The 19,883-nt window shown below is 39.5% G+C and overlaps 1 protein-coding gene across 1 annotated transcript; it reads right to left on the reverse strand.

Moving 5' to 3' along the window:
- Nucleotides 1-6,279, reverse strand: LOC115244057 (loricrin-like). The gene is made up of 5 exons (XM_029821433.1): nt 6,190-6,279; nt 965-1,691; nt 776-886; nt 536-724; nt 1-276 (listed from the first exon to the last, which is right to left on the reverse strand). Exons 1-5 carry the CDS (start codon nt 6,272-6,274, stop codon nt 147-149), a joined length of 1,242 nt encoding a protein of 413 aa, XP_029677293.1. The 5' UTR covers nt 6,275-6,279; the 3' UTR covers nt 1-146.
- Nucleotides 6,280-19,883: the final 13,604 nt, after the last annotated feature.

Consider the following 19,883-nt stretch of genomic DNA (forward strand, 5'->3'; position numbering starts at 1 on the left):
GCCTCTCGGTTACGGGCGATCGACGCCCGTTTTCTGATACACGGATCAATCGAACCGATGACTCTTGACGTCCAATCCGGGAAACTTGACGGAAGCCGACGCGATTGAGCACGGAGATCATTTCGCCGGGTGAACACGTGTCTGGATTAGTATTGGTATCCTCCATTACTGGCATAACTCTGTCCGCCTCCGCCGCCACCGCCGCTGCCAAAGCTCGGCGCACCGTAAGTCGACGACGGTCTGCCGCCTCCGCCGCCTCCAGAGTAACCGCCAGAGCTGAGGATAATGAGAGGAAATTATGAGAAGAACATTCGATCGGCAAATTTGTGAATCAATAATAAAGAATAGATAAACATTTATGTATGAGATTTTGGAGTTGAATAAGAAATTTCACGAAGATGTGAACAAGAGAATTGAACTATATAAGCTATAATATTAAACGAGACAATTCATTAAGCCAATATCTTGCACAAAGCTGATGTTTGCATCATCACAAAATAATTTCGCATTTAATCGTTACAAATATTTTTCTTACCCGCCTCCGAAACCGCCACCACCGGATGGGGCACCATAAGACGTTGACGGTCTTCCGCCACCGCCGGAATATCCGCCGCCACCTCCCGAAGGTGCACCGTAAGTAGAGGACGGCGCTCCGCCGCCACCGGAATATCCACCGCCACCACTGTAGCCGCCGGAACTGGGCGCTCCATAGCTAGTGGAAGGTCTACCACCGCCACCGCCGCCGCCGCCGCTACCGCCACCGCCACCGCCCTGCGGTGCCCCATAGCTTGTAGAGGGTGCGCTATAAGTCGAAGAAGGCGCTCCGTAGCTCGAAGAAGGGGCTCCACCGCCAAAACCGCCGCCGAAGCCGCCGCCGCCGCCGCCACTGCCACCGCCGGAAGGCGCGCCGTACGTGGACGATGGCCTGCCGCCACCACCGGAAGGTGCCCCGTAGGTCGAGGACGGTTTACCGCCGCCGAAGCCGCCGCCACCACCAAAACCACCCCCGCCGAATCCGCCACCTCCGCTGGAAGGCGCACCATAGGTTGAAGACGGACGTCCTACGGATGGCGCCCCATAGCTGCTGGACGGACGGGACGGGGCTCCATAGCTAGAGGACGGTGCTCCTCCTCCGCCAGAGCTAGGCGCTCCATAACTGCTGGAAGGCGCTCCATAATTGCTGGATGGCGGCGCTCCGTAGCTGCTAGAAGGAGCTCCTCCGCCGAAACCACCCCCGAGTCCACCGCCGCCACCACCGCTAGACGGTGCCCCGTAGCTCGCTGAGGGTGGTGCTCCATAGTTTGACGAAGGGGGTGCTCCGTAGCTCGTTGAGGGGGGTGCTCCGTAGCTGGAGGACGGCGTTCCGCCGCCACCGGAATATCCGCCGCCACCGCCACTGGAGTATCCGCGGCCACCGCCACTGCCACCTTGACTCGGCGCTCCGTAGGTCGAGGAAGGTCGACCACCTCCGGAGTAACCGCCACCTCCGCCACCCCCGCCAAATCCGCCACCCCCGCCGAATCCGCCACCGCCGCTCGAAGGCGCACCGTAGCTCGTCGATATTCCTCCACTGCTACCGCCGGAATAGCCGCCGCCGCCGCCGCCACCGCCGCCACCGCCGCCACCGCCACCTCCTAGATTAGGGGTGCCGTAACTGGTTGAGGGTGGCAGATAGTTGCCCGAAATTGGCGCTGAAAATAATATTAGATTTAGAGAGAGAGAGAGAGAAAGGGAGAGAGAATTGCCGTCTTTAAAAACATATTTTAAGGTAAAAGAAGAACTTAAATCATATCCCTCTTAACTGAAAGTTCTATTACATTTTAATTGAGATTTTATGTCCAGAAAAGTATAATTATTCATTTTATTTAGAGATTACGCGCGCACATTCTTTGCTCTTGACTGTTCTTTCAACTTTTACTTTCTTGCATTACTGATAATTTTTTATTTAATCTCTGTTTGCAATATCTTGGCGAAATTACTATTAATGAAACGTTTATTGTTTGCGGCGAAGTCATTGGCGACGAGATAGTAAATAATAAACTTCGACAGTAGCATTTATGTTACTTCCTAGCAATCGAGAACCAGTACAAAGTAGAAATTCGAAAACTTTGTTTTCTCTTTTGTTTCAATAAGAATTTAGAGGGATATTTAAGCAGCTTCTTCACGATGATACTTTATCGGCGGAAGTTAAATTTGATCGTATACTGATTAATGACGCTCGAGGATGAAAATCTTTCGAGATTAACGGCGCGTAAAGTCAAAGCAATTTTTACAAATATAATAGCAAAAAATCATAGATTAAAAGTTACACGACATATTTCCGAAGTTGCGCTTTGGTTGAAAAACGCACGATATTATGAGTCTCTCTCTCTCTCTCTCTCTCTCTCGTATAAATAAAGATTTTACTCGCGTCGGAGAGTATTCTTTAAATCTAACCCAGTGCAACGACATAATCAGACCGTGACGATTTCTTATCTGTGAAACTTCATCTGCCATCTGTGCTCGGCGCGCTATCATTATCGGCTAATTCGTCGTCTCGCCGTAAGAGAAAAAGAGAGAGAGAAAAAGCAATTACGTGTGCACGTGTCGATTGAAACGCCAACGCGAAATTTTCACGATAATCGCACGCGTGGTATTTTTTACGCGCGTTAACGCTGATTGCGTCACGCTCGCTTTCATCGCGCGCTGATGCACCGGAACGGCGCATCCGATTGATTTATCGCGCAAACGTGACGCTTGAAGAAGCGATTTATCGCCGGTATCACATTTACCAACTAGAATCGGCAATCGTTAACTATAAGATCCAATGTGTTAATTAATCCTTGATTAGCGATTCGCCATTCTCTTTTGTACTCTCCTCTCTATTATACAGGCAGAGTTTTAATTTCGAATTGGCGCTGAAAATAATATTAGATTTAGAGAGAGAGAGAGAGAAAGGGAGAGAGAATTGCCGTCTTTAAAAACATATTTTAAGGTAAAAAAAGAACTTAAATCAAATCTCTCTTAACTGAAAGTTCTATTACATTTTAATTGAGATTTTATGTCCAGAAAAGTATAATTATTCATTTTATTTAGAGATTACGCGCGCACATTCTTTGCTCTTGACTGTTCTTTCAACTTTTACTTTCTTGCATTACTGATGATTTTTTATTTAATCTCTGTTTGCAATATCTTGGCGAAATTACTATTAATGAAACGTTTATTGTTTGCGGCGAAGTCATTGGCGACGAGATAGTAAATAATAAACTTCGACAGTAGCATTTATGTTACTTCCTAGCAATCGAGAACCAGTACAAAGTAGAAATTCGAAAACTTTGTTTTCTCTTTTGTTTCAATAAGAATTTAGAGGGATATTTAAGCAGCTTCTTCACGATGATACTTTATCGGCGGAAGTTAAATTTGATCGTATACTGATTAATGACGCTCGAGGATGAAAATCTTTCGAGATTAACGGCGCGTAAAGTCAAAGCAATTTTTACAAATATAATAGCAAAAAATCATAGATTAAAAGTTACACGACATATTTCCGAAGTTGCGCTTTGGTTGAAAAACGCACGATATTATGAGTCTCTCTCTCTCTCTCTCTCTCTCTCTCTCTCTCTCTCTCTCGTATAAATGAAGATTTTACTCGCGTCGGAGAGTATTCTTTAAATCTAACCCAGTGCAACGACATAATCAGACCGTGACGATTTCTTATCTGTGAAACTTCATCTGCCATCTGTGCTCGGCGCGCTATCATTATCGGCTAATTCGTCGTCTCGCCGTAAGAGAAAAAGAGAGAGAGAAAAAGCAATTACGTGTGCACGTGTCGATTGAAACGCCAACGCGAAATTTTCACGATAATCGCACGCGTGGTATTTTTTACGCGCGTTAACGCTGATTGCGTCACGCTCGCTTTCATCGCGCGCTGATGCACCGGAACGGCGCATCCGATTGATTTATCGCGCAAACGTGACGCTTGAAGAAGCGATTTATCGCCGGTATCACATTTACCAACTAGAATCGGCAATCGTTAACTATAAGATCCAATGTGTTAATTAATCCTTGATTAGCGATTCGCCATTCTCTTTTGTACTCTCCTCTCTATTATACAGGCAGAGTTTTAATTTCGCCCATTCAATCTCGCAATCGAAATTGGCTACCGTCTCGATTTTAAGAGGAATGAATAATTCATATTAATGAAATCGAATAATAATAGAAATAACGCTCGGGTTTTAATTGCACAAAAATTGATTGAAATAAAAAACGGGGAACACGCAGTAAAATATTTTAAAACAAAACGTCAAAAAAATGAAAATAAAAAAAATAAAATAGAGAAATAAAGGTGAGTTGTGCTAAAAATCGACACGTTTAGTCGAACAATAATTTTAAGTTTCAGCGAGACACCTTCCTCCAATTAAACGACGTATCTCGCGTACAATCGCAAAGTTCTGCAATAATTTGTAGCTTAAACAATGACTAATCCTGCAAGTGTGTGCGCATGACGTTTACATGTGTTAACGAAGTCGAGACAATCGCGGCGCGTAAGAGTGTGGATGAGATTTGGCTTCGGCTTGCACGCTTTCGAACTGTATTACGCTAGATCGCGAGTGATAACGTCCTGATTTATACACCGATTCTACACGCCATGCGCAATTTGCTAAAGATGCTGGCGATAACTCACGTCACCCTAATGCTCGTCTATTTCAAGCATCGCGCGCGCGCGTTTTCTACTTTTTCGTGCGCCCCGATTTCACAAATTTGCCTGTGCCACTTGAAAGACGGCTGCGAGAAAATAGAATATAGAATCGCTTAAATAATCGGAAGAAAGAGGAAGTTCAAGGAAATGTTCCGAGAATAAATTACGATAATCTGTGATATAAAAACATCTTGTTTGAATAACGGAATTACCGGTTATTGCTATACATTTATTTGATGGCGTGCGTGGTGCGTGAAACTGCATAAAGTAGTACGCCAACAAGAGTGCTTGAACCGGAAACTGATATCGACCCAAAACACGATCGCGTTTTGCGAAACGTTTTAATTGAGACTAGAGTACCTTTAGTATCTAATAAGAAAATTAATAAGAATGTTATGTTTTTGCGCTTGAAGAGCGTTGAAAGCAATGTGAGGGATTTAATCACCGAGATTTAAATAATTAGTATCGTAATTTTTTATCTTGATTGGACATTCTGTTATCTTGATTTCTGATAGTATAATGAATGCAATATCGTGAATAATATTGTATATTATATTTTTACTAAAATAATATTTTTCTCACTCATACTTAACATTCTAGTTTGGAGATTATAATTTTGATGGAATCTAATTTACTATATGAATGCTAATGATTAGTTAGGTAAAGTTAGAGTGAAAACGTTCTTCAAATCGTCGCGCGTTCTCCTCGCGATTTCTCGCTCGTGCAAAAACAAACCGCGTCGCGAGACAACTGTTAAATCTAACCGTGGACTTTCTAATAAGTTCTATATGTTGGCTACAAAACATTATAATGTGATAATACTAATTAAAAATATTACACGACGGGCCTATTCACATAATGCGTGCATTAGCCGTAAAGTTGACACAGTGCGCTTCTTTTTCTACACAATATTGTCTTGTAAATTTTACTAAATTCTACTAAAAACGTTACTCTTTCAAAAAGTGATTCTTTTAAATGTAATAAATTTAGCACGGCATGATATTAAAAAGGAAGAAAGAAGAATAACGTGATGCAAATAACTTTAATATATCTTATAAAAGTATCCTTCAAAATTATTAATGCAATTTATCTTGTTTCATATAATATAAACTATATGATTTTACGACTATTTTTACTCTCGCGGGAAATTTATTTAATTAGCAGAATCTTCATCTAATAATATAAAACATTAATTAGCACGAGATATCTCTCAAATCTCTCTTGTGTTAATACAATATTAATTCTATTCAATTTCACGCGTTTCATTTTATAGAAAGTTAACATATCCTCCTTTTTAGAGAAGCCTTTTTCATGATATGACATGACATTGAATCCATCAGTTGCCGTCTTTCCTTTTGCATGTCACGATATATCTAGTATATTATATTTTCTCGTAATTAATAGAAATTTACATCGTTTGTCTAAGTTTGCGAATTTTGAAAACGCGGGAAGGTAGTTTCGGCTCACGAGACTCAAGGGGTCGAACGTTGTGACAAGGACCCTTCTCTTACCCTCAGCGTGGATCGGTCTTAGCAGCAGGGCCGTTGCGGCCAGCACGGTCGCTGCCAGAGGGGCCCAGTTTCTCGCGGGTCTCATGGTCCCCGGCGATCGAACTCTCGTAGATGCTTCTGCGGAGTCCCTCGTCGCGCCGAGTCACATGCACGAATTTGCGTTCCTTGCGCTCGACCGAACGCGAGTGCTATAATTGTCTTTTTCGTCTCTCTCTCTCTTTCTCTCTCTTTCTCAGGTACCGTCTCTCGCGTACGTGATAATACGGGGTAAACGACAAGAAACAGATGCGAAATCGAGACGCGGCGGCTCAACGTGGCCTGCTTGACGCACCGTGCGATTTCGTCTAACGTGCTTCAAACAGCGTGCATCTCGTTTATATAGTTGGCCGTCTTTCGGAGAAAGTCCTCGTCGCGCGAGTGCAGGAGGATGCTACCGACCAGGTGAGACACCCGGGGAACGTGGGAGGCAGGTGCGCGAAGAAGGATGCCGACGGGGGGGAATAGACAACTGAACAAAATACATCGCGTAGGAATCGCTTAAAGTGGGGATCGAAGGACCACCGAGTTGCTCTTCGAAGGATCGGCAACGGGATGCTCGCTCGCGATTGACCCTGGTCAGGCGGTGCGTTAACGAGGCGGCCCTTTTTTTTCGTTCCGATGACGGACAGACGTTCTCTCGCCGCGAGAACTTAACGCTCTCATTGCGGGAAATGTTGAACGGCTGGCCTTGGTTTCATCTGGCTCTGATCGGATCAGCGAAAGTAATACAGCATCGTTTTTGAGCTCTCGTAAACCCGCGCAGCGAGGGATTCGAATCGATAGGAAATAAAATATTTCATCAAGAGATGAATCGTGACTCACTCGGAACATTATAAAAATCTAAAATATCGGATAAATGCCGTTTCTAATAAAGCATAAGTAGAAAAAAGCGACAGTAAACGACTTCTTTCTTTAACGAGATTTTTTTTATGAAGGTAAAACTATACATTCTATAGAGGTAAAATATTTTTTTTATATTTGTATAAAAATTTCTAAAAAGTTATTTTACGCCTATGATACATATAAATATCACATATTAAATGAAATAAAATGTTTATAAATCGGTATATTTATAAGAATAATACGACACGTTATGGATGAGCTATGAGTTGCTTGTTTCACAAGTGACCTAAGTAAAGTTTCGAAAATTTCCGCGTCATTCCTTCAAGTCCTTTCTCCGAAAAGTAAGTCCAATGAAGACCATCTGTAAGCAAGAAACGTGCGATCGAAAATTGTTTGCTCGTTATTCGTCGCACGCGCAGCTTCACTCGAGAAGCATACTTGTCGACTAGAAACTAGATAACTAATTCGAGGCAGAGGATACAAACACATCATGCTGGCATTACAATATTCATCGATATTGACAAATATATCACAAACAAGAAAGAGTGAGAAAAACACATTTTACGTTCCTATATATATAAAATTATAAATGTATAACATTAAAAAAAAAATTAATAATTACAAGCTTGATAGAATTTAAAATCGTCAATTAATAAGAATTATAATTGATTACTGCTCGATTGCAAAATTTTATTCAAAAGAAATAGGCTTCAAGCAGTGAAGAAACTTACTATGTGAAACGAATTTTGCGACTTGTCAAATCTCGTATAAATGCCGATTTAGGATATCCGGGCAATATTTGAGCAATTTGCCTGAAATATACGTTTCGCTATAATCCATTGCGATTTCTAGGTCGAGGACAGATCTACTCATACAAGGATCCGCTCGCGAAAATGATGAGATCGCCGATGAAATATCGCACATTGTCGCCAAGATTATTTCACGATAAGCTACAACCTCAACCGATTCTGAAAAGGACAAATAAAGCACTCGATAATAAGATATGTCGCGAACGTCTCTTAAAATACCATAATATTCATTAATGTCTAGAATTTCAGAATTACGTCATTTTATAAAAAAATTTTTCAAATTTTTGCCCAAAAATTGTTACATAAACATTTTATATTTAATAAATACCTCGGGTCATTAACTGCAAAGGAATGATTGATTAAACGCAAAGAAGAAATGAAAGTTAAGCAAGGAAAGTTATGAAAGGGAACATAAACGCGGAGGTAAAGAGTTGTTTTTTGCGTCTGAAACTATTGTGTATATACATATATCATATTATACACATACACGCGAGAGATGTACCGCGCTTCATAATCAGCTTAGCGTTATTCTTGATCGTGCGCGATTACCGTCAACATTCTTAATTCTTCCTCTCCGTGAACGAGCGCGCAACGATTTTACAGCTCGCGTAAGCACAGCGGGTGCGCTCGTTGCCCTAAACGCGAATGGCGCAACATGTAGTATAATCGATAATTTGTAATAGCGGGAGTTCGTATAATTTGTGTTCCGTTTCGTTGCTTGCTTCGTAGCCGGAGGTGCGATATTGCGTCACGCCCGAGGTATAATAACTTAATAGCGTATACACGGAACGATATGATGGAAAGAGAATTCTGTGTCGGAGCGCGTTTGACGCTCGTTGACGAAAATGATTAACGTGCTCTATGTTGTCACGATAATGATTAATAAAATAGGGAAATAATAAATTATGAAATACATACACGACGTCAGAATGATTGAAACGTTTCTTATTTAAAATTACGTTTTCGATCTAATCCTGTAATCCAATAACGTATAAATCACAAACACCATAATAACAATTATATTAAGAATTAAATATGCTAGATATACTAGTATATTCGTTCTTTATCGGCTATATAAAGAAATCAATTAGCTTAACAATTTTAATTTTAGACAAAAAAGAAATTAATCGTATGTTTAGTTCATTCTTTAAGAATTTCATACAATTTTCACAATTCGTTTCTATAAAAATTCAAGCGTAGGTATACTAATAGCTTTTATTTATAGATGATCTCGATTACAAAGAATAACGATTTTAAACAGCCAATCGCTGCCGGTGAGTCACTTGGACAGCGATTCGATCAGTATCATCGGTAGCCGATCCAATTAGCGCGCGTGACAAGTCGCGGAGAAGAATCTCTCCGCTCTCCGCGAGCGTGAAATTCACGATCCCGGCACCTACGACACTCTCACCGATTGCTGAAAGAACGGCGCTCTTGCTAAATCGACGATTTATTATTGCTCGTGTAGCAATAACGCAAGCGCGCGCCCGGCGCGAGATGCGCGTCTGTATGCGGCTACGACAACGTTGCGGTAACGCGTATCGCTTGCTGGCCCGGTTTCAAGTGTCTCGATCCTGATCGATCATTGCGACATAATTGATGTGACGTGCCGCGAAAAAATGTACGTGAGATCAACCGGCGCATCGATTGACGGATTATCAATTAGCAATATTTAACGGACAGATTCTCTTTTCGCGCGCGTTTCTTCTATTTGTCAACAGTTTTACGAGCGTTCGGACACTTGGATCATCAGAAGAGACATGAGACAATTTGAAATAAAATTTTTTATCAATTTGTAAAAATTTTGTTGTTAGCCAAAGTATGGCGATATCTTTTACTTTATTAATAAGTATATACCATACAAGAATTTTATTTTATTACGCGAGTCGACATTTACATATGCTATCAAGATTGATCTGGAAAACTTATGTAAAATGAGATCTGCAATCATTCAGTAGAAAGAGAGGAAAAGAAAATTTTTTTATTAATTAAAAATACTAATTTCTTTTTTTTTAACAGGGAAAAAAGAGACATTTCTTATATATTTTCATTTATTCGGTAAAAAATCCTGGCATAGATTTCTGGTTGCGATTAGATACATCTGTGTGTTTCCGGCAGCATCGCGCGATTGATGCGGTCGAAATTTTATGCGAGGGATTAATCGGGAGTGGCGCGGGTTGATTCTTTCGAAAGACTCTCACTAGCATTATTATCAGTCTGATTTATGGCGGGAAAAACTTATTAATTGCTCTTATGCACGCGCAGTCTTACGCGTGTATGCCGTTAATTGTTGAGATTCTTCTCTTTTACCATGATGGCAATTGGATTACGTAATCGAGGATGCTTTGCGTTCCAGCTAGCGAGATTGCGATTCGTCGGTCACGTCGTAAATTAAAAACTAGACATGACTAGATGTGTCAGGAAACATCTCCCTGAGAGAACTATTCTCGCGCCGATCTAGTAGGTCAGTTTTTTTTTATTTCTTGCTATAATTTTTTTTATTACTAAGGAAATCTTTTTTTTTTCTTCCGAATTGGAGAATAATATTGCAGATGCCGGGTCTATCGATATGTCTCAGATTGGAGCTCGTTATTCCATATGTCATGGATTGCATTTCGAGGATCCTCCGAAAGACGCTGGACCAGACCTCTCGATCGGCGGTCCCGGCACAAAGGCGCGCTCTGATCGGATGCGGTCTGCAATTTGCATTCGCGCTCGGCGGCGAGCGGTCTCTGTGGCCGCGCGAGATTATAGAACCGCTGATTATTCAACGGCTATTTACAATGCATCGTTCCAGGTAAGCGTCGCCTCGGACCTTTTTTACGTTTATCCACACCGCAATCATGACGTTCGTAAATTAGAGAACCGACGACGAGTCGAGACTAGCAATCAATTGATCTTTGTGACTCTTTTCTTTCCTTTGTTACATACCGATGTTTCTTTGGCGTCGCCGATAAATTTCGGCGGTCATAGATTCTTGATCCTTGACCCGAGAGATATTTCTTCGTCGCGTAACGGACGAATCTTTGCAAAAGCGGCTTAGATTGATGAACTAAATGTAATTAATTCTATTTAATGTCAACTCAATTTTCGATAATTATTAATCTATCTGCTCGTGCGGAAAATGAATCGGACCAGCAGGTTCGCGCCGGCAGTCCTCCATTCGTATTCACGAAGAGAACACGAGGGAATGGCTCGTGACGCAAATGCATCTCTTTCGGTAATCGGCGAGGAGTCGCTTCCCTTCGTTAGCGCGAGTATTTTGCAAGCGCGCGACTCTCGTTCTCTGCGCAAGAGGAAAGCGCGATGTCAAGTTTTTCCAGCGTTTAGGTACGTCGCGTCTTGGGCGAACGCAATATAACCGCGCGAGCCTCCAGCCCGCGGGGGGAACTAGAAAAGACGAGGGGACAAAGCTACAGCAACAACAACAACAGCAGCAAGCACGATGCAGTTCGCCGCCGCTGGTGATAAACAGACGGTTGTGTGGCAGAGGAAAAGCGAAAGTCACGGCGGCCCTGCGAGTTCTTCTCCTCTGACCCCTCCTCCTGATCCTTCTCTCTCAAGCGAGCGCATTGTGCGCTCATCTCTGCGCCCTGGATAATTAATATCCGTGGTCGGGGAACCGGCTTTTTCTGCGGCCGCCGATATTCGATGAGGCGTTGAATCGCCTCGCGCGTTTTGTTACCTCACGTTTCGAGCTAATTGATTAAAGGGATCATCATCATTATTATTACGTCGGCCCGAGCGATTTTCTAGCTTCGTCACTCCGGGACGGGCAATCGACGTTTCGCAACGGCACAGAATCGTTATGACACACGACCGGCCGGCGGGGATTGGCGCGCAGACTGCTCGATTAATCTATTTGTGCACGGCGAGCTATTTTCCGGCTCGAAACATGACGCGATATAACGGCCGACGCGCTACGTGAATGCGATATGTAATGAACAGTGATGCAAAGTACCTGGTTTTTTTTTTCTGTTTCAATACCGTTTGCAGCGACCGTTTATCCACATGTACATCTACGATCGTGTGAGATACGTCAACAGTGAAGAAATATTAAAGATAAATATTGAAAATTTTATGATTTTATTTTATTTTGTTCAGCGCTTTTCGCTGAATATCGAGATGACTTTAATAACAGATATCTCAGCAGACTACTTCAAAAGAAAAAAATATTATGTCTTTAATAACGAGTTAAGAACCGTTTTGACTTAAATGTATTCTTGGTTTCTTCCTTTTTCTTTTTTTTCCTTTTTTTTTTTTTTTTTTTTTTTTTTGTGAAAATTTATAACTGCGTTCTTTCATAGCAAAATATAAAATTTACATGACAAATTAATCAAATTAATTCGGTGGACAAGTTAATTCTCATTCTCATTTGATTCCCTCATTCTATCCATATTTTGAGAACAATAAAGTTAATATGCCGCTGCAATAATTAATAGTTGTTTTCACCACACATGCCTGACTCGTTATTTTTTCACGCGACATAAGATCGCGTATTCAGTCGCACGAATGATAATAACAGTCACGAATGTTTTGCAACTTTGTAACAATGTAGCATATGTTACGTTAATTCGCGGTGAGTAATCGCGCGGCTTGTAATTTGTTTGGGACACGTGGTCTCCGATGATTTTCCTTCCTTTGTTCTTTGTTCGAACGTAACGATTAAACGATTCTGCAAATTTATAACGTAACGCAAGGTAACGGAAAAATAAAAGCATTTATACTAGTTTTTGCAAATTAACGGATCGCCGATTCGTTTAAATAGATCGCTCGTTCGTCGCTATCAAACTGTAATTGTAAGACAACTCTGTCTCCTGTGTGTTTGCATAACTTCATTATTTCTAATCAGACAGTTGGTGAAACAAAAATTGATTTATTCAGCTGTCTAAATAACTAATCTCGTTAATCAGTCCATAATCATTAATACGTAATATTCGCGCGACTCGTCTAACAAGCTCTTGTAATATATTCGTTCCCGAAAGATAAACATTTGATATCCGTCGAGACATATTGTTTTAATCAAATTAAGATCGCACTAAGTATAACTGACTGTTATTAGAAAAGTATCTGTTAATTAAATGCTCGAAAATTATTCTATGTGTGTGTATGTGAGTGTTTTTTTTTTATCTATTTGTGATGAATTTCAGCGATTGTCTCTATTGTCATTAACAAAAATGCAGACGCGAAAAAAGTGTCTCATATTTTATCGTTGCGAATACGTATTTATATCTAATAATACCGTAATTCAATTTGGTGGATACATTCGTCGCTTTGGTCCATACATTATGCGCTTGCAATTCGGCGAATTAAACCGTAGAATTTAATTAATTCTTCCATTTCGAGCTATTGCTTTTTTATCGCCAGCAGGTAGATGACGATAAATTGTCGCTTGTGTTTTATGATTTATAGTTATGAATATCGCTGCTTATTCATGGTTCCGTATCTGACAATCGTCATCAACGCTTCAGTCAGATGGTACATATCGATTCCGCTTGACCCAAATCGGAAAAATGGTAAAAGATCGAACGTCGTGGCACACTCGTAGCCAGGAACGATTCCCCTCGGGGCTAAAATTGCGCAGAATCATCAACCTCATCGACAACTGTGAGTACGATATGCATTTGTCTACTTCATCGTGTCGGGGAATAGATTTCTTAGAATGACAGTTCCCTTCTTTAATGTAGCAGGGAAAAGACGTAAGAGACTCGCTTGCATATCAAAAGATTGCGACACGTTGGTGAGAGAGCGTTTCGAGTTTATAATTGAACATACAGATCTACTTCGCGCCTATTCGTTCTACACAATAAATTTTTCGATAAATGATTCTTTCTCCTTCGCCGAGAAACAATGTACGTGTCACAATTAATTCGCGTATAATAATAATGTATTACCGCGTAATGCGTTATTAAGCGCAATTCCGATGAAGTATTTCCCGCAATGGCGTAATAATATTTACTCTTGAGAAAATATAACGTAGAGCAAAGAAAACGGCATTTAGCGAAGAGAAGTATCTTCCGTGACACGAATCACTGTGATTATCGTTCAATTATCTCGGCTACATTATCAAAGTGTTAAACAACATTTCCGCGCTTTGTGAAACTTTGCGTTTCCCGTAAACGCGAGCATAACATCTGATGTACCGCTTTGGAGATTTCGTGCAGTTGGAACAAATTAGTGAAAAAAGAATTCACATGTTATAAACTCTATTTAAGCAGGGATATCATTCGAATATCGCGCTGTAATAAATCATAATCTTATATACATAATTTCGCGCTACACGCGGATAAAACCTCGGGTGACAAATGACGATTATTCAACAAAAACCTTTATTGGCCATTCATATCTCTTGAACGTGTGAACTGCTGAAAGTCTTGTAACGTGTAATTTTTTAAACGTCGCGTCTTGAGCGTCTGCTACAAAGAGAGATTCGAAGATTCTTTTGAGTGGAGTGCATCGCGTAGTCGGACAAATAATCTGTAAAAGCCCGGAGCCGATCTTTGTATTCGAAATTTATCAAGGCCACCTTTTACTTTGCAGACCTCGTTCATACTTTATTTGTCCGAGGACGCAAGAATCCAATAGTTCAAGGATTTTTAAAGCTAATATAATCGAGGAACAGAAGACTCTTCAGCTATTGATATCAAATAATAAAAAAAAAAAAAACTAGATATGAATCTACGTTAGTAAAAGTGACAGATTTCTAGGTGTGCAAGAATTAAATTATTTTAATTTAAATATTATATATTATTTAAGAACAGAAAAATTATATATTTAGATACTTGATATCTTCTTCGTGTGCACGAAATCGCCGCGACACGTTTCCTCCGCTTTTCTCGAGATACTTGAAGATGAATCCCCCGCCGATGATGTTCGAGCATCATTTCGCAACATCGCGGCATCGCGAGAAGGCCCCATCGCGGGCAATTAATCCGAAAGGTCGGCCTCCCATCATAATAGCCGTCAAGAGCCGGGGACCCTCAGAGCGGAGCCATGATTTATTCAGGTGGATGAGTGAAGCGACTCGAAATAACTCGATGTGTACGTCGACCTTCCTCCCCTTCGTGTCGCTTCCCGCGTCATGACTCTCTTTCTTTCTCTGTTGATCTACAATCTACATGGAGGGTTTACCTCTTCGCTGGAGGACGACCTAGGACGATGTCTTGTTGACGGACACAATAGGTTCATAATTAAATATTCATTTGGAACACGTGGCGATATCGATCTCGATCCATTGATCGTGCGCGAAGCAAGCGTTCTCGAACGTATGAGAGAAGTACTCTCCCTCTCCCTCTCTCTCTCTCTCTCTCTCTCTCTAGCATAGTTTGCGTTTACGAGTGATATGATAACCTCTTATGTCGCAATCAGTTTTCTCTCTTTTCTCTCCTTCTCTATCTGCTATTTAATAATAATTTGTATATCTCGTCCTATACATGATCTATTTTTGAAGTAGTGGATTTGCAATAAAATGTTATAGATTCACATCCTACATTATTTAAGAAAGGCATTATAATCTGAAAGAAATGTCTATCATTAAGCTCATTATTGGAAATATCAATTTTACAGATCCTTCAAGAACGCGAACTTATGACGACCGATTAATTTTCGTCAAAATGAATATATATAATAATAAGAGAATATCAGATTCTCTCTTTCTATTTTTGAATAAAAAGTAGTGTGAAATCTACTTCTGCGTTATTTCACAGAAAGAAAAAGACAGAGAGAGAGAGAGAGAAAGAGAGACTTTAAAAATAAATATTTATTACAATTATCAAGTACGGATATAAAAGCGTCAATATCAATATTCTTTATTCGACACAGATAAGCTCTGTTGCTTTCGACGGTACATCTTCAATTCACATATAGCGCGTAGCCACGCTGCCACGCACGTGGATACGTAAGCGGAGATTGTCGCCGGTGACATTGCGATATTGCGATATTCCCGCGTCGAGAGGAAAGTCATAATTACGACCGACCAGGTTTGAGATTTCACGGTTACCACGTTCGTCGTCCATCCGCGCGAGTTCCGTAATCATACGGCGAGATCATCGGCACGCAGCATCCTCTCGTTGGCTCACCGAAAGTCGAAGATAGATTAATGATATTGGGTAAAGGTCGAAGGAAATGAGATAGCAGTCGCGCAATCGAATTAAGTGAAATTATTAAGTTGTTATCGGAAAAATTATGACCGATTTTTATTCATTTGTAGGCCATTCAATTTTTTTGATTCGAAAAGATTTTATTTTATTTTATATTCCAAAAAACCAAGATTTTTGAAAAAAGGCTAATAATATATAAATTTAAATAACTATAAATTATAAATTAACGAATATTGTGTGAGTAATCAAAATTACTCGTCTAATGTTAAAAAAAAAGAGGAAAATTGGTGTGATTTAATGTTGTTTAACTTTAAAAATAATGTTCCAGTATGCAGTATCTCTTTCGCGATAATTGCGATTTTATTTATTTAATTTTAATTATTTATCGTGAGACAAATTTTTATATTTCTTGTATACCTACTTATATCCTTCGTATACATGTAGCTCATGTTACAAAAATGTGCAACACCTGTTGATTTATACTTAATATTTATAAAATTTACATTACATAAAAAAACAACACCTGTCGATCTACTCAGTATTTATAAAATTTACATTACATAGAGAAACCTGTAGTTTTCTTTCAAAATGAGAAATACTTTTGCCGAAAAGAGAATATCTGTATGATCTGCACAATTGTAATATAATAATTATCGTAATAAAATTATATTTGCGTAATTAAGTGTCACGATGAAAACAACCGCAAAAGGTTAAGCCACGGTTACGCTTGCACATCATCGTTATTATATTTACGGCCGTGGAATCGCCGTTGACATGCTGCTTGTTTCCGCGTATCATACATACGCGAGAACGCGGGAGAAAGGAAGTTTCCCTCGTCATCGCCGCATCTCCTTGAACTGGTGCACCTTGCCGTCACGTTCCCCGCGTTCTAGCACGTGTGCTTCTCAGCTGATTCGTGAACGATTGAATCGTCGAGCGAACTACAGGGTGACCAGTAAAATCTTAGAAGAATACTTTAATCGATTAACACTGCATGCGATACATTTTTTTCCTTTAAAATTTTTTTTATGTTTGTGAGAGAGAGAGAGAGAGAGAGAGAGAGAGACTTTAAAAATAAATATTTATTACAGTTATCAAGTACGGATATAAAAGCGTCAATATCAATATTCTTTATTCGACACAGATAAGCTCTGTTGCTTTCGACGGTACATCTTCAATTCACATATAGCGCGTAGCCACGCTGCCACGCACGTGGATACGTAAGCGGAGATTGTCGCCGGTGACATTGCGATATTGCGATATTCCCGCGTCGAGAGGAAAGTCATAATTACGACCGACCAGGTTTGAGATTTCACGGTTACCACGTTCGTCGTCCATCCGCGCGAGTTCCGTAATCATACGGCGAGATCATCGGCACGCAGCATCCTCTCGTTGGCTCACCGAAAGTCGAAGATAGATTAATGATATTGGGTAAAGGTCGAAGGAAATGAGATAGCAGTCGCGCAATCGAATTAAGTGAAATTATTAAGTTGTTATCGGAAAAATTATGACCGATTTTTATTCATTTGTAGGCCATTCAATTTTTTTGATTCGAAAAGATTTTATTTTATTTTATATTCCAAAAAACCAAGATTTTTGAAAAAAGGCTAATAATATATAAATTTAAATAACTATAAATTATAAATTAACGAATATTGTGTGAGTAATCAAAATTACTCGTCTAATGTTAAAAAAAAAGAGGAAAATTGGTGTGATTTAATGTTGTTTAACTTTAAAAATAATGTTCCAGTATGCAGTATCTCTTTCGCGATAATTGCGATTTTATTTATTTAATTTTAATTATTTATCGTGAGACAAATTTTTATATTTCTTGTATACCTACTTATATCCTTCGTATACATGTAGCTCATGTTACAAAAATGTGCAACACCTGTTGATTTATACTTAATATTTATAAAATTTACATTACATAAAAAAACAACACCTGTCGATCTACTCAGTATTTATAAAATTTACATTACATAGAGAAACCTGTAGTTTTCTTTCAAAATGAGAAATACTTTTGCCGAAAAGAGAATATCTGTATGATCTGCACAATTGTAATATAATAATTATCGTAATAAAATTATATTTGCGTAATTAAGTGTCACGATGAAAACAACCGCAAAAGGTTAAGCCACGGTTACGCTTGCACATCATCGTTATTATATTTACGGCCGTGGAATCGCCGTTGACATGCTGCTTGTTTCCGCGTATCATACATACGCGAGAACGCGGGAGAAAGGAAGTTTCCCTCGTCATCGCCGCATCTCCTTGAACTGGTGCACCTTGCCGTCACGTTCCCCGCGTTCTAGCACGTGTGCTTCTCAGCTGATTCGTGAACGATTGAATCGTCGAGCGAACTACAGGGTGACCAGTAAAATCTTAGAAGAATACTTTAATCGATTAACACTGCATGCGATACATTTTTTTCCTTTAAAATTTTTTTTATGTTTGTAAATTTATATATTATTAACTTATTGTATATAAAATTTTTTACTTTAATTGTGACAATGGATTCTCTGATGAATTCAGAGTCAATTATTTTTAAGAGAAGATTTTAAGGTAGTTTACTATGTATGTACGTAAACTATATTAGAAAATCTTAGCAACGTATAACAATATGAATTCATGTTTATCGCTTGGCTTAGATTTGTTTTTTTTTTTTTTTTTTTAGAGATAACGATTTTAATATTTTGACATTATATAATTTATTTACAATTTATATAGAAATAATGCTTTCACACAGTAGTATAAAATAAACCTGAAATTTAGATATCGCAAAAAATACTTGCATATATTGAATTCGAATATATTTACCGGTTATCTCTGTGTCGTAGGAGAAAAACGCGACCCGACATAACAATGTATCGCGTGTGTGAAAACGTGTCGGGATGTAGACGACCGTAAAACGTAGCGAATGAACAAGCCCGTGCTTTCACTCACAATCAGACGTTGTACGGGTACACAAACGTAGTTACTTTCTTTCGCAAATACAAAAGCGCGTGTTTTCGCGTAGGGCTGCCTGCCAAAGATACCGTCGTCAGGAAGCGCGACTAACAAGGCGAGATTGCATCGACTCGATCAAAATGACTTAAAAGGGATCGTGAGCCGATGTGATTCACGGCAATCATATCACCGCATTTTACGCGCGCATAAATGATGCGATAAACTCTAATCGCGAGATAAGGATAGAGCTAGGGCCGACGTATTTAAGAGAGTATAATATTATAATGAATAATTACTTGGTCTATATTTATTTCCATAAAAACATATTATAATTATATTAAAAATGTGCTATATTCATCGTGTATTGCTATAATTATTTACGTTTTATTGCAATTATTGTATTATATTTTTACGATGATATAAAATACAATTGCATGTTCAACGAGAACACGATATATTATTAGTTTTTAATTATAAAGATAAATTACAGCCATTATTTGTTGCAATCGATAGTAATCTATTGATTTTTTTAAAGATAAAAACTACACCTACCTTTTTTCATTTGTCATATCTCAATCCTTTAACAAAACTCTTTTCCATCCGTACTTATTCTATCGCTTCACTATGATTATAGAGTATACGTTATACGTACATATATACGATTAAAATGATAAGATAGGAGCTATTTAAATTCCGGTATAAACCTATAAAATGCGTCAACAACTTTCGAGCGGTGTTTGAGGATGATATTTGCACCTATGTGTCAAATTTATAAAAAGCCTCCTGCGCGAGAATATCATAAGATAGTTTCATCGACATGCAAGGAGCAAATCATACATCAAGTTTTCGCGACAAGCCCAGATTTCATTTATGTCGCAGGAATCTCATATAAAAGCTAAAAGGATTTTACGGATTCACCGTGGTATTACGTCGAAAACCTGACTCCAGTCGTGGG

The sequence above is a fragment of the Formica exsecta genome, unplaced genomic scaffold (genome assembly GCF_003651465.1).
Source record: "Formica exsecta isolate Colony F162 unplaced genomic scaffold, ASM365146v1 scaffold79, whole genome shotgun sequence".
NCBI classification, from domain to species: domain Eukaryota; kingdom Metazoa; phylum Arthropoda; class Insecta; order Hymenoptera; family Formicidae; genus Formica; species Formica exsecta.